The sequence below is a fragment of the Melanerpes formicivorus genome, unplaced genomic scaffold, assembly GCF_026170545.1.
Source record: "Melanerpes formicivorus ecotype bairdi unplaced genomic scaffold, bMelFor1.0.p_v2 SCAF_10, whole genome shotgun sequence".
In the NCBI taxonomy this organism is placed as follows: Eukaryota; Metazoa; Chordata; class Aves; order Piciformes; family Picidae; genus Melanerpes; species Melanerpes formicivorus.
Genome location: NW_027142362.1, coordinates 4,448,452 through 4,464,675, shown reverse-complemented (window position 1 = coordinate 4,464,675; position 16,224 = coordinate 4,448,452). Strand labels below are relative to the sequence as shown.

Genomic DNA, 16,224 nt, shown 5'->3' with positions numbered 1-16,224 from the left:
ATAATGGGTATAAGCTGGAGCACAGGAGGTTCCACCTCAACACTCTAGGAGACACTTTGTGGGGAGGGTGCTGGAGCTGGCTGCCCAGAGAGGCTGTGGAGTCTCCTTCTCTGGAGACATTTAAAACCCACCTGGATGTGTTCCTGTGTGACCTGCTCTAGGTGACCCTGCTCTGGCAGGGGGGGTGGAGTTGATGATCTCTAGAGATCCCTTCCAACCCCTAACATTCTGTGATTCCTTTCTTCCTTTAGTCTCCCTATGCTAAGAGAAGCTCAATGACAGGATCACAGGCTGGTGGTCCCTGAAGATTACAAAACCATCACCCCCTGCCTTGTCTACAGCGATCACAGCCCTTTGATTCCAGGCTCTCCAAGTGTTTGAGGTGGGAAGAGAGGACACAGCAGCGTTCAGATGGCAGAAGGGATACAACACAGCCTCTGGGAACAGAATTTCAATACCCAGCTTTTGAACAAAGGCCAGGAGAGAGCCAGCTATTTTCCATGCAGAAGCATGAATGTTTGTCTGCAGCTCAGACGTAGTATGAATCATGGGAGCACATCCTCAGGCACCAAAAACTGAACCCTGAAGGATTTTCTGTTTGCCTGTGAAACACCAGCAGACTAAATGTTCAAAGAGAGCCTTAGGACACCAGCTGGAGCTGCAAGCAGCAGACTTTGATTGCTCTTTCTGGACACACACTCCATGTATTTCCTGACTCGGAGACATCTTCCTGCAGACACTGAATTTGAAACCTGATGTGACTTAATGCAGAAACCTCTTTGTATAAGAGTGGCACTGGACAATCTGTGAGATAAATGGGACTGGGATGTCCTCCATCACACAGTAATGATGAGTGATTCCAGCCTCTCTTGCCTGGCTCTTCCTTCCCTCCCCCTGCATGGCACTCTTGGCTGAGGAGTTCTCTAACCCTCTCCAGTGCTCATGGTCCTGTATGGTGCCTGCCCACAAAACACAGAATCAGGACCCTCCTTCTCAGTGATGTCCAATGATAGGACAAGGTACAACAGGTACAAGCTACAACACAACAAGTTCCACCTCAATGTGAGGAGACACTGTTTATGGTGAGGGTGCTGGAGCCCTGGAGCAGGCTTTCCAGAGAGGTTGTGGAATCTCCTTCTCTGGAGACTTTCAAAGCCCGCCTGGATGAGTTCCTGTGTGACCTGCTCTAGGTGACCCTGCTCTGGCAGAGGGGTTGGAGTTGGTCTCTGGAGGTCCCTTCCAACCCCTAACATTCTGTGATTCTCAGAAGATATTTCCTAAATGTCTACTTTTGGCAGAGCAGCATGGTAGAAAGCTTGCTAGGATCACTTGCCTGGTTAGGGGCCAGTCACTACCTGGCTCCTGTGTCCCTCTTCTACCTTTCCACCATGGAAAAAGTCCTCTTCCCCCTCTGTTTTCATTTGAATGCTTCTCACCTCCCATTTGACAATAAAGAAAACAGACTGACCTCTCAGGAAATCTGCTGCTTTAAAAGTTTGCACTTGTCAGCCTCGCTGGTAGGGAAATAAATCAACAGCTCCAGAGCAGAAGGAACCAGATGATTTTAACTTTCATTTCCTAGCAAATCCCCAGGGATTCATCTACCCTCCAGATTGTTTTAACTTTGTCCTGAATTTACAAGTTTCCATTTCTCTCCTTTTTCTTTCCCCAGCTTCCAGACTAAGTTCTACAGGGCAGCTAAAACCAGATACCGTTGTGCATAGGAAAAAATCTCCAGCAGAGTAATTCTAGCTTGCTTGGTGTATCATTAAACAGGGAGCTAGAGCTGAGAGCAGTTAACTGTAACCATCAGGAATGATAGAAAATTGATTTTATTTATCCTTTTTTTTATTTTTTAATTAAAATGTTAATTATTCCCTTGGAACTACCTGTCCCTGAAATTTTCCTGCAGGATATCTTTCACTGAAGAAGTTTGTACACATAACTAGAATCCAATCTTTATTCTGAGCAGCTCTTCACTTCACAGTTCGACTTCATGATGGAATTACCCTGCTGCTTCTTCTTAACCCCTAACCAGAAACTAAAGCAACAACTCATGCACCCTGTTCACAAAAAGCATCTTTCAAGGTTCCCCCAAACCTCTTTTAAAAGGAGCATGAGGGATGGGGCACATGGGGAAAGAATTTCCACTGTCTTCCTTCACCAGCCACTGATGGAAAAACCCCTCCACGTACACAAAACTAACATCAAGGGTAAAAATCACTGCTTCGGCAATCATCTGGCCACATAATATTAGCAGCAGACATATCAAGTTGCTTGCAAACTGCAGATTATTATTTTGCTTTTATTCACATTGGTTTGCAGTCTTTTAATGTATTTAGTTCTAAACTTGAGGAGATTTTCCCATGCAGATGAGGCGCACAAAAATACATTCTCCAGTGTGTGCCAAAAGGGCCAAAGGGACAACACTTGCAATGGTTTCTACAGAGATTTATCTCCTAGCACTTTGAGTATTCCACCATGAGCCCCTCATCTTTGCAGAACTGCTGACTCTAGACCAGGACAACATTTTTTCAAGCAGGTCCAAAGTGACCTCATTGACAGTCAACAACTATAGAGAACTACACTAAAGGATTACACCAGAAGAGGCTCTTACAACCACAGGACATTTAAAATGACTGAATAAATTAGCACTTTGTGGTGAAAGAGCAACACTGAATTCCTAGAGTGCACTTTTCTCCCTGGCAATGTACCAGCTGGGGAAAGGAAGTTGTGCCCCAAGAACATTTTCCAGCCCTTGGAACTGAGATGTCCTCCACAGGCAGAATTAACAGTTCTGGTAACAACAAACTTTAATTAAGCTTTAAAAATAACAGCAATGGCTTTGCAGAAAAAAAACAAACCAACCATCTCTTGACCAGAATGGGAGCAAAATTCCCACAAACATGCATGTGTCTAAGGAGAAAACATTAGTTTCATTTCAATCATCCTTCCAGTTCCAGAGGCACAAACAGCAAAACTCCAAAGTACTCCAATCTTAAATACTCCCTTCAATAACCAAACCAGTGCAGGGAGATGAAGAAGTAAAGTTCAGAGTCATTTTAGGGCCACCAATTCTGATGAGGCACTGAATACCCATCCTCTGAGGACAGTTCTTTCCTCAGAAGAACTCCAAAGAAGGAATAAACTTGCTTGAATGTCAACCACAAAACCCTAAAACTTTAGGTATGTTAATACACAATGGAAGAAACCTTAGTTTCTGTTCATTTGAGGACTTCCTCCACACCACTTTTAGGTTGGGATGCTGCAAATTGCACTCCGCCTTAGAAAAGTGGGGCTCACACCAGAGCATCCCCCCATGCACTAGGGCAGAGGCACCAGAACAGTACTCTGCCAGGAGGCAGAATAACTGCTTGGGAAAGCTGTCCCTTTAGTGCCAAAATGCCTACATGATTTGCATAACATTGGGCTGGCTTGAATTTCAAGAACAACTTTTTGATCTTCAACTGCTCTGAAGAGCAGCTAAATCAAATCTTGTTTCCCTAGCTATGAAAAAGCTTACATCTTAATCACAGAGTGGGCTTAGGGTGGAAGAGATCTTAGAGATCATCTACTCCAACCCCCCCATCATGGGCATGGACTCAAAGCCTCAACCAACCTGGCCTTCAACACCCCCATGGAGGAGGCAGCCACAACCTCCCTGGGCAGCCTATTCCAGAGTCTCATTACCCTCCTACTGAAGATCTTCTTCCTCAGCTCTAGTCTAACCCTACTCTCCTTCGGCTTCAAACCATTCCTCCTTGTCCTGTCTCTAGACACCCTGATGAAAGTCCCTCTGCAGCCTTCCTGTAGGATCCCTTCAGCTACTGGAAGGCAGCTCTAAGGTCCTCCCCCAGAGTCTTCTCTTCTCCAGACTGAACAACCCCAGCTCCCTCAACCTGACCTCATAGCAGAGGTGCTCCAGCCCTTGGATAATCTTTGTGACCTCCTCTGGACTCCCTCCAACAGCTCTGTGTCCTTCTTGTGCTGGGGACACCAGAACTGGAGGCAGTATTTGAGTTGGGGTCTCAGCAGAGCAGAGTCAAGGGGCAGAATCCCCTCTCTTGTCCTGCTGGCCACACTCCTCTTGATGCAGCCTAGGACATGATGTTCTTCTGCCTACACTTAAGTTTGACCACTCATGTACAAAGCTGAAATGCAGATAGAAGCAGTGAGCAGCCATAAAACATCTCTAGTTGTGACTGCTCGGCCTCTCATTCCCACAGCAAGCCCGTTCCTGGTTTTCCAGCTCTGCAGAGCACAGTCTGTTCATCCAGACATGAATGCTTGCCTAACTGTACATGCATTTGCTAGGTGCCAGCCAGTGTGGTTTCTGTCTTCTGTCCCTAGATAGTTATATTTGTGGTAGCAGGCACAACATAAAAATGAGAGAGGGCTGCCAACTCACACATGGGCACACTGACACTTCCCATTTTTGGGTCTTGGAATAACATAGCACAGACTGCTTTACCCAGAGTGTAGCTGCTCAGAGCTCAGGGAAGTGTTCACACAAGCAGATATCCCACGTGCCCCACATCACCTCCCTCATCTGCAGTCCCAGCAGGAAAGATGATGGCTGATGTTTATGCCATTTCTCTACCATCCAGGCTTCCCTGCAGAGTGGCAAACCACGATGCTCAATAGCCAAGTTCATCATGTTTGTATCACTGCAGCAGCAAAAAGAACCACAGTAAAGATGAAGTCCTACTTCCAAGGGAGGCTAGGAGACTAATTTACTCCTTGCCACTTCATTTTTCATATGTGAGGAGGAGGAAAATAAAATCAATGTTAAAGCTAAAAATAATTGTGTGCATCAACTCCCAGAGGTGCTGAGGCTTTTCTCGGGGGTTTGTGTTGGTAATTTCACAAGCCACTGTTTCAGACATAATCCAAACATGGAAAATTCAAGCCCCACCACACTGTCCCTTCAGAAGGCATGTGCACTGCAAAAGAGCTTGTAGGAACCCCAGCTGTTTTGTGACAGCATCTCAGAAGAGCTGCAATCAATGCAAGTTTAACTCCATCTCTAAACATTTAGCAACTAAACTGACACAACATCTTCTCTGTTCACAACTTGTTCCAGTTGTCCTGCTCCCCCAGCTGTTTTTCTTTCCTGTGTCACAATCTTTGAGTTCCTTGTCTTAAAATGAAGCAAGGTACATATTCATCTACCACTCAAAGAAAAGATGGCTTGTATGAGTCAATCTGTCAGCCAGCCCAAAAGCTGATGGTGCTCTGCAGCTTATCTCCTTCAAGCTGCATGCAGGCACAAACCCAGTGGGTTGAGAGCAGCTTTGAAGAAAGGGACTTGGGTGCATTGATTGATGAGAAGCTCATCATGAGCTGGCAGTGCCCTTATGCATCACAGAAGGCAGCTGAGTGCTGGGCTGCAGCCAGAGGAGTGTGGGCAGCAGGACAAGAGAGGGGATTCTGCCCCTTGACTCTCCTCTGCTGAGACTCCACCTCAAATACTGCTTCCAGTTCTGGTGTCCCCAGCACAAGAAGGACACAGAGCTGGTGGAGTGAGTCCAAAGGAGGGCCACAGAGATGATTCAAGGGCTGGAACACCTCTGCTATGATTACAGGCTGAGGCAGTTGGGGCTGTTCACCCTGGAGAAGACTCTGGGGGCACCTTAGAGCTGCCTTCCAATAGCTGAAGGGATCCTACGGGCAGGGTGTAGAGGGACTTTTCCTGAGGATGTCTAGAGACAGGACAAGGAGGAATGGTTTGAAGCTGTGGCAGAGTAAGTTTAGAATGGATCTCAGTAGGAGGATGGTGCTACTCTGGAACAGACTGCCCAGGAAGGCTGTGGCTGCCTCCTCCCCAGGGGGTGTGCTCAAGTCCAGGCTGGATGAGGCCTTGAGCAGCCAAGTCCAGTTGAGAGGTGTCCCTGCCTATGGTAGGGAAGTTGGAGTAGATGATCTCTGAGGTCCATTCCATGCTTCTATGGTTCTCTGACAATGTACACCCTTAATGGATTCTATTTGGGTTTGCTTTTATCATAAGGACATTTACTTGCTTTTCAATACATGACACTGAAGAATCTCTGTCCTGTTGACTGGCCAAAATGTGATGACTCAGATTAGGACATAATTTTATTTCAGTATTTTAATTAAAACCAAACCAAACAAAAACTGCCACCTCCCAGCTCCACCATCAAGGGTCTGATCCAGCTCCCATGAACGTCAAGAGATGATCTCCCACTGACGCACTCTAGCTCTGGCTCAGGTCCCCAGATCATCAAAAGAGAAATTCATCTTCTGCTGATGTTATAGAAACCAGCTAAAGCATGAAAGAAGGCTAAAAAATCAAGCTAGAGCTGATGGTAACTACAGCTGTGACTAGCACCCTCCTCTTTGAAACATCTGCAGGCTGTACAGCCTGCGTTGGGAGCAGCCCTGCGTGCACACACGCACACATACATGGACACTGAGTCACTTGCAGGAACAGACAGTAAAACCCACACTTTTGAAACTCAATTAGGAAAATACTAGTGGGAACTAACCAGAGCCATATTTTGTTATAAAATCCAAGCTTTGTTGAAGAAGGGAAAAAAAAAAAACCACCCTAATTTTAAGGAACTGATGACATCAGTAATGCTGCAGTCAGATAATTATAGTGAATTACATTTCGATGCAGGCATTCAGATACTCTTCATGAAGACAAAGATTTGTGTTTGTTCTCACAGCAGCTGAAGTTATCAGGGCTACCAGGTCTTATTCCAACAGCTATTAAGCCTTCATTTCACACAAGCAGTGTGTGCACAATTAAGCCTACATGTCTTCAATGACTCATAGGGTGTCTAGAGATTGAACACCGAGGGGATTCCATCCTCTACTAGCAGCGCTAACATGAGAGTTGAGAAATACTCAACAGAACTGAGCTGGCAAAGCAAACAAGGTATTTGTGTCACCAAAGTCCAAAGCATAGATTCAAAGAAAGGAAAATAATTTCTAAAACAAAGCAAGCTAACAAGTGCCAGGTCTATTTTAGTGCAGGTAAAGCTGAAGAAGAAGAATAATTTGGAGGTAATTTTTCTGTACAGTCTCACCTCGACTCGCACAAGGGCACGAAGCATAAACCCTAAAAAAGGGAAGCCATTCAGTCAGGCAGAAACCCATTGCCTCAGCTAAGGAAAGAGAGAAAAAGGGAGAGGGAAAGGAAATGCTCTTCCAGGAGTTCAGTTCTCCAAGCTGGGCTGTGTTTTGCAGTCCCTCTGGCCACTTTCCTATTTCCATCCACTTTGCCAGGAAACTGCTGAAGCTCCAGCAAGCTGTTACAGAGACAGGACATTCCCAGACTGCCATTGTGCCATTTGGTGGAGCACTTGCTAATTTTAGATTAGAGGAGGAACACACTGGAACAATTAGCCAAAAGCCACTCCTGGCTCTAGCTCCAGCCCATCTTCAGACAAAACTCACACCCAAACAATAAGGCTGACAGCAACACCCTTCAAACACAAACAAGAAGCCAGAAGCAAAGGAGGACTCGCCATGCCTCCTTTGGCAGAATACACACACACTGCAACCCCAAAAGCAGCCCCTGGAAATGAAAGCCCTTTGCTGAATGGCACCTCATACACCTTTCACCACCTGCAATGGTGAAGGTTTCTAAATGGGTGGAGACCATTTAATGGCAGAAGAGCTCTCTGGAAGAATATCTGACTGCATGCATGGGATGCAAGGATGATAATAATTGGCATGCCATGGTTTGGTAGCACTCAAAGCCATCTCCCTGCTGATGGGCAAGAGCTCTTCCACCTGTCGCCCCTCACCATCTGGCTTGGGGGACAGGAATAGCGAGGAACAGACAGATCCATGAGAGATGGGGAGAGGAATCAGTAAGTAAATGTAGACAAGCATCCTACCTTTAACAACACAACATCTACAGTCCTGTCCACCTTGGAGATGTCGCACAGGCTGTACCGCCGCTTGTGGCGCTCATACATTTTGTCCAGGCAGGTGGGAGCGGAGGAGCAAAGCCCACCATGAACCCCGGGCTGAGTGCGGCCAGGCACGCTCCAGACCTCTCACATATGTGCTCAGAGGAGTCCCTGTGCTCAGAGGAGTCTCAGCACAGCACAGCAGCCTCCGAGCCTCTTAACAGGAAAAAGAAAATCCCAGAGCTGCGACCGGCTGATAAAAGTCTTCTCAGGAGAGATTTGCTCAGACAGGCGACGCAGGAACTTACAGCAAACAGAAGAGCTTTGCAGAGACCCTTTATACATATAGGACTGGGATGGATTTGGGTGGGTTTTTTTTTTGCTAACAATGGTATCAGCCTTCCTGTTATAGCAATAATAATTATTAAAAAAAAAGAAGCAGAAGAAAAAAGCCAAGATAAAAGGTTTTCCAGAGCCCCTTGATATCCAAACAAGCACCAGAACGAAAATCCTGCCTGGAGAAAGAACAAAACCAGCCAGATGTGTGCAGCAGGAACCCTGACGCTCCGAGAGGGAAGGCAGAAGGTAGGCTCAGCCACAACGGGTCTAATTCATGGAAAAAAAAAAAAGAGGGGGGAAAAAAAAGGCGGTGGGGGGGGAAAAAAACGCCAAGCGAGGAGCCAGCCGATCACGGTATCCAAGGCAAATACTGTCACCAATGGGCTTTTGCTTCCACCTCTTCATCCACTCAGAGAAACAATTCAAAAAGCTACTTTCCTCCTTCTCCAGTCAGTCCACTCTTCACCAGACAGGAGGGCTTGGGTTTTGCCTTAAGTTTAAGTTTCTAATGACAGCGCAGGGCAAAAGGAAAGAAAAATAATCAAATAAAGCCACTCCCCTGCTGATTTGGGCTGGGACGTCACTACTTGCCTTTTTAGTCCTGCAGCAGTGTTCTCCCAGCTTTCAAAATTTCTTTGCAGTTGTGGGAGCATGATTCATCTCTTCTGAGAGAGAGAGAGAGAGAGAGGGGAAGGAAAAAAGAAGGCGGGGAGGCAAGGGGGGAAGCAGCAGCAGCAGCTTTTCTCCACCAGCCTCTTCCACCTCCGGCTGCAGGCAACTTGGTTGTTTGCTGGGTGCAAAAAGAGACTGAGAAGCAGAAGGATGTGTTTCCAGAGAGGCAGAAAGACTCTTCCCTCTCCCCCAGGCCAGATGAATGAAAGAATGTCAGGCTGAGCACTTCCCCAAAAGAGGAATGGAAACTTATGATTTAATCAGTGCACATGAGAAACAAAAACAACAACAACAAAAGGAAATCAGTCACTTAGATTTTCTTGTTGCTTGCAACACAGCAAAAGATTTCAGCACCTTGTTCTCCAGAAAAATATAAATATCCCTCTATAGAGCTATTTTTCTTACAAAAAAAAACCCCAAACAAAAATAAAACCCCAACAAGCCCAACCTAAGGATTTTTTGCCTGTCTAATGCTGGGCCAGTCAGATTTTCTCCCCTCTCAATAGCCCATTCACATCAGCTGGGCCCTGCATGCACACTGCCACATGGTTTCCTGTTTTCCAACTGCCCCCCTTGCAGCCCCCTCCACTTTCCACCCCACCCTGACCTCTCCAGGGATGAAATCTTTCCATACTTCCCTGGCTTTAGACATTCTCTCATTCACCGATTCAAAAGGGAATGGGGGTGGTTAAAACATAAAAGAAAAAGGGGGGAAAAAAGAGAGGAAAAAAAGGGGAAGAGGGTTTCTGTGATTGGGAGTTTGTGGTGAGCAGAACTTTCTGCTTTTTTTCCTGGAAAAGATGGAAATGCAGGAACTGTTAATCCCAGGCTGCAAGGCAGGAAGCGCAGACATCAGAAGGCATTTATCAAGCCAATGTTTAATTGCAGATCTCCAAACGTCATCCTCTGCAGCACTGGGTGAACCTGCCCACCTCCTGCTGCTGGGATTCACTTCCCTCATGGAGTTAAGGGTTTGTAGGTCTTTTCATTCAGCCCTGCAGGGTAGCCCTGGTCCCACGTTTGTATGAGGTGCTTTGTAACCACCAGCTGAAGTTCTGGCAAAGGGGACTCAAACCCTGCAGTCTGTCAGAAAGGATAAAAAGTGAGTTTGGGGCATTTGAATGCAAGAGGAGTCTTCTAAAGGCCATCTGCTGTGTGCAGGCACTGCAGCTCCTCTCCTTCCAGAGCTACCCAGGCTTCTGGCCACCCCAAAACACTGCACCAGCAGCCTGCCTGTGAGTAATGCAGGAACTGACTCCTCTCTGTGCCTCTCTGCTGCAGCTCTGAAGAAGGGGAGTTTACAGAACCACAAAGTACTATTTTGGGCTCTGCTGGAGGTTGCACAAAAGTGTGATTACCCTCTAGACACAGCAAGCTAAGAAGAGCATCATCTCCTAAGACTAGAGCACATCTTGGTAGCACAAAGGCCAGCCACCACTCAAAGGCCCACCTTTGAGCATCATGCCATGAACATCCTCTTGCACTGGAGTGGGCTGGGGATTTGCAGTGGATGAGCTCCTCCCAGGAAGTGAAACAAGTAGGCTCTTACCTACTTAATGCGAGGTATCACGTCCTACTTTCATTAGGGTCCAGCCTCTCTCTCACAACCCAAAGCATCATCTCTGCCACACCACCGACTGAACTGAGGAGGACCTCCTCTATGAGGCTGTCTTGCAGCTACAATCCACAGCTCAAGATCTCAAGAACTCTCTTCTCCTCAACGACAAGTTGGGCTTCTGCTTTCAGTATTAGGACACCCACGAAATGTGGTAGTGCTTTGGGGACTTTCTGGAGCCACCAGTTTTCTCCACAAGTAATGAATCCCAGCAATCATGTGCCTGTCTAGATGAGGAATCAGAAATGGCTGTGACAGCATTCCAGCCCTTCAAACACTACCATAAAAGGCAGGAATTTCCTCAAATCTAAATTTGCAGGACAGGAATCAATAAACAAAGCGTGTGAATTTAGCTCAGGTAGAGGAATCTGCAGCAGCAGTGGCTGTGCTGTAATGATGGTCTAATGTCTCCTCATGGAGCACTCATTGCTTTTTAACTGGTAGAGCAGTTAACTTTGGTTGCAAATCAGTTTAGTTACATAGTTACAAAGCTGGTATGTAAGGCCAAGATTTACCCAAACAACTGCACAGCTGCGTCCAGGAGCTCAACTCAAAGCACTTCACCTCTGAACTTGCAGCACCCCTCTGGCAACCAGAAGGAGATGTTCAGCTGTGGGGTTGAAGCAATGGGGAGGAGACTGCTACGTGAGCATCACTATGAACTCGAACAGTCCATCTTCTACAGAGATGGGAGATAGATCCCACTTGTAGCTGCATCAACATCCAGTCTTTTGTGGCTCATGTTATCTCATCCTTCTTACAGGTATGAAGAAATGAGAAGCATCTCCTAAAGCCAGGGGAAGAGCCACTGGAGATGTGCAACTTCCTTCAGCAGGAAGTTTGAAGAGAGAAGTCTAATATTTTCTGAGCTGTGCACAAGCATCTTGGTATGGTCAAAAGCCACAAGTAACCCAGCATGTGGCAGGAAAGAACAGAAAGTTCAGGTGCAAGGTGCAGACAAGTGGCAAGAGCTGGCCAGGGAAACCACCAGGCCAGGTGACTCTGGCCACAGGATGTGCCCCAGGACTCAGCACACATCCATGCCCTACCTGTGAATTAAGATGATGACATACCTTCCTCCACTATTGCATGTCTTTATCTACCAAAGGCTGCCAAAGGAGTACTTTTGGACTCCTCTATACCTTCAGCCTCAGAAGGAAATAATAAACACAAACCAACCAAACAACCAAACAATGCTCCCCCCTCTCTTCCTTCTCTTTTGCTTTTAAAATTTAAGCTTCCAAATCCCTAATTTGTTCCAAGAGCTTTTCTGTGGTTATGTTCCTGACTCACAGCCAAGATCAGGAGGCCAGTGACGACTACAGACACCCAAGGTCCATCTCATCTTCATTTCCAGACTTTATTGTTGAGGAGCAGAGGGGGAGGAAACCGAAGACAAACAATTCGAAGAGAATGTGCCAGACACACTCCCCTCCTTGGGACAGCATCATCCACTTCCCACATTAGGTGGGGCTTTTGCTGCATTGTTCCAGGCTAGAAATCTTGCCTTGCACACGGCCTTGCACACCCAGAGCCACGGTGAGCAGACACAGAAGACAGGCTCAGCCTGGATGAAGAAGAACAAAGGTTTCCAGTGTCCTTTGTCCATCTATTTAAGGCACTTGAATGCCATTATGCATATTTACAGAGCACGTGGTATTTATGCTCACAAACACAATGCATCAGGCAATCAGAAGGTAAAAGATTAAATGGAGGGGAAAAAAAAACCCCAAACCAAACCCCTGCTCCAACAAGCAAATCCTCCTCTTTTTGGGCGAGCTGCTCAAAATGGAGCAGAGAGATGCGAGGAGCAGCAGCCCAGGCCACCGGCTGCTGATGCGACAGTTCTGGGCTTCTGATTGGAACCATCTGGAAGTGCTGAGCTGCTTTGTGCAGACAGGAGTTTGAAACTATCCAATCGTTTCATATCCAAACCAAAGTCCAGCGCTGCGGATTTCAAGGGAAGGAAAAGGGGGGGTGAGGGGGGTGGGAGGGAAAGGCACCATATGATCTGTAACTCGTCCAGCTAAAACTCCTCCTCCTCTACCCGCTAACAGACTCTTAATGACAAGGAAATCATGGCTCTTCTGAGACAGACTGCACTATTGTTATCTGGTTCAAATTACTCCTGCCATATCGTTACGAAACGCTGAAAATGATGCAATCTGCAGAAACACTCAGGCCTGGTAACTTCTTCAGCTGGGGCTCTGATAGGAGCTCACGGAGCAGCAAGATGAACGGAAGAACTTCTCCCTGCTTTAAGCGAGTCAAACCCCACTCCTGGGCACCAAAGACAGGAGACAATAAGTTTGTCAGAGGGTAAGAGAGGAGAATTACTATTTCAGTTCCTCTTTCCTTACAAAAACTCAGCCTTTTTGGAAAGGGGTTTTAAAACTGGAGGTTTCTGGCAGTGGGAAGGGTAGACAAAACAACCACCCCCCTCACCCCCTTTTTTTTTCTTGCTAAAACTAAATAAGGCAAAGGAAATCTGCACTTTAATACTGCAAAGCCTGTAAGAGGAGCACATCCAGCTTGGAAGGGAGTGTTGGTGTCTGCTGGGAGGCAGGTCAGCACCCACACCAGCGGAGACCGAGATGGACACTTGAGTGTGGATTTTGAAGAAGAGCAGGCAGCTGCACAGACCTCAGGAAAGAGCTCTGGATGGCAGACAATGCATTTCTCCTTTTTGCAGGAGCACAGCAAGACTGAGAGGAGCTTTGTGACTGACCCACTTCCACCTTGCACTTTGGTCTAGGCCTTCATCCAGAAGGCTAGCCATGGCATGACCCACCAGCATCTCACTAAGCAGTGTGGCTCTCTGTGGCATGGATCCAAAAGGCTGACTTTGGATTCCCTACAAGTTAAGGCACAGAAAGAAGGTGAGTTACTGAGGGACAAGGACAGTCTCCCATGATGAGACACCCCAGGGATCCCATCTGTGGCAAATGCTGTGCTGCTGTAAGGGGGAAGGTGAATGATGCAGGCAACAAATCTTCACAATCCTGGTCTTAAAACACCTGCTCAGCTTAATCCTTGGGGCAAATTGTCTGAGTTACCAACACAGGTTTTACTCTCCAGCCTGGGCAGTGCAGACTCTCCTAAAAGTTTGTTATTTAAATCAATCAGATCTTCATGGGAAGGTCTGGAGAGAGACATTTCCTCACAGAGTAATGCCCTGTTTTGGGATGACACAACTGAGCTGAACCTTGTATCCAAAGAAACCACTGGCCAGCTGCAGCCTGTGTCTGAGCTCAAAAACCCATCTAACACAGAGATCCACAGATTGCATCCTGTTGGAAGGGACTCTCAAAGGTCATCTTGTCCAACCCCCCTGCAGTCAGCAGGGACACCTCCAACTAGATCACACTGCCCAGGGTCACATCGAGTCTGATCTTGAATGTCTCCAGGGATGGAACCTCAACCACATCCCTGGGCAGCCTGTACACAGCTGAAAGGCTATGAAGGAGGCATGAGAAGGCTTAGGAAAGCTGTCTGGATATGTAAAGCACGTCTTTTGAGAAAATACAAAACCACCTTGAGAGACTTTCAGCCATTTCCTGACCTTCCCTTTTGTACTATTTCTCAGAATCTCGCTGTGCGTTTGTCAGGAATTTCAATTGTCCAAACAACCTTGGGAGAAACGCTAGGGCTCTGGTCTGCCATGGAGCGTGCCTGAACATCCTTCCAGAGGAAGTCAACTGCCCATCCTACTGCTCCCCAATGGTTACAGGAGAAACACATCCCACGCAGGAAGATTAGCAGCCCCTCAGCTGACTTGACATCAGTTTGCAACATCCCCTTCTGCCTCTACCAAAAATAACCGCAGATCGCGGTGGCTGGCTGGCTGAAGTGCTGTGGGATCTTGGACCACACCACAGATTTATTTAGCTTGTTATGGGAGTTGAAAGACAGACTTCTGGCTGTCAGACACTAGACTTGTTGTTTTGCCTTGTGAATTCCAGCATCCTGAAAACAGGGAGTGGATAAAGCCAGAATAATCCCCAAAAGAGGCTGTCGAGGAGCACCTGCAGAAGCAAATCTCTCTCCCAGACGCACCCTGTGCTGCGTGTTCCCTCTGTCCTCTGGGATGCTGGCTGCTCCTCCCCTCAGCAACTTCCCACCAGGGCACAGGGTCTAATCACCTTCAGACTGGGTAAAACACAAAAATAATGGGGGGTTCATAAAGACCAACACAATTTTCAACCAAGACACCGGGACAGGAGATACTGCTTTGGCTTCAGAGCTGGCTCAGCCCAGCCTGAAGCTGCTGCCGAAGGGGATTACCACAAACATCCACTTCTTTCACTGACCCGGCACTAAAGCTGGTCACATTAGCTTGGCTTCGATTTCCCTCTATTGATCTATGTATTTCTGTTGCTGGCAATGAACATGCAAATTTTACATGCACACAAGGAGCAATAATCTTGGCTAATTAGGGTGATTCAAGCCTCCAGCTCAAAAGGCAGGAGTAAAATTTCTGGGATCTGGAAAGATAATGACACAAAGGTATTTAAAGCAGTGACACAAAAGTATTTAAAGCAGTGAGTTATATTTATGGAGCGTCTTCAAATCCCTGTAAATGCTCTACAAGCCACTTGACACTGGTTTCCACAACACCCACCACATATTTGAAGACCTGATCGATCCACATTAACAGCCAAACAAGCAATGTCTAGTAACTCATCTTACAGAGGATGCTTACACTTATCTCAAATGCATCAAAAGTGGGGTGTTACACTGCCTCTCAAGTTCACAAATGCAAAACTTGCAGGATTTTTTCGTTTTTATACCATGCATAACTTAAGCAGATTCTCCCATTGCTAAGATAGGTATGGGATATAAGAATGCATACACAAATAAACCCCCTGTTGGATCCATCATCCAACAATAACAAATTCCAGAGAGAGTAAAGCCTTCCACAGTTCAGGGTATGAGGTTAAAAATGAGGATGAGTTTTTGGGCAGGAAAACAGACCACCTCACACTTGCAGAGTGCAGGAAACATCACGCTGTATTCTGAGCCAGCAGCGTGATACCTGTTGCTGTATGCACGGCACAGCAGCAGGCAGGCATGGCCTGACTTGCTCTGGGATGCTTTGCCACGAAGTGAGACTGCTGCCACAAAACAGCTGGTGAATGCTTTTATCTAAAGAACTCCTGGAACTGGCTAACTCCAGAGACAGGAGAGTAGATTACACAGATGAATGGGTGGATAAAGCCCAACAAGAATGACGTATGGTATCAGTGAGGAAAATTAATAGACAATATAAAAATGACACATCTTGAACTGAGGAAATTATTCAACTTTTACCATTCTTTCATGCCTCCAGATTAAGGCACTGTAATCTAACTGAAAAACAGAGAAGGGTCATTCAAATGAATAAATCATGCCAGAAAATGATTCAGCTTCCCTTTTTTTTTCCCCTCCCCCCCTTTCCTTTTCTTTCCCCTCCCCTTTTAACTGAAGTTCCTAGGACTCAGCCCTTGGGAAGTCCACACAACCCAGTGTATTGTCCTGGCCAGGCACTCCATCAAAAGGGAAAAAGTTATCTCCTCTTTCATCTTGAAAATCTGGGAGGGGAAGTGATGGGAATGCAAAGCACCATGCAAATGCACCCATCATATTTCCAGGCCAATTTTGGGCTTGGCTGCCAATGAAGGCAGGGGATTGAAGACACTGTGGTATTTGTTTTGCCCTTCCAATGTTTTTTGTTTG

General features: G+C 46.6%; 1 protein-coding gene across 12 annotated transcripts in view; it reads right to left on the bottom strand.

Annotated features, from left to right (window-relative positions):
- The window catches only part of AKAP13 (A-kinase anchoring protein 13), a 243,460-nt gene that overhangs the window by 76,820 nt on the left and 150,416 nt on the right, over positions 1 to 16,224 (bottom strand). For 2 of the 12 annotated variants that reach the window (XM_068143388.1, XM_068143389.1), the window contains exon 1: positions 7,869 to 8,729. The exons of 9 other annotated variants lie outside the window; for them this stretch is intronic. In XM_068143388.1, the coding sequence (XP_067999489.1) occupies positions 7,869 to 7,949 (81 nt within the window). In that variant the 5' untranslated portion in view covers positions 7,950 to 8,729. Of the gene's footprint in view, positions 1 to 7,868; positions 8,730 to 16,224 lie in introns of those variants that run through there. One more of the 12 variants, XM_068143390.1, reaches the window with a different exon arrangement.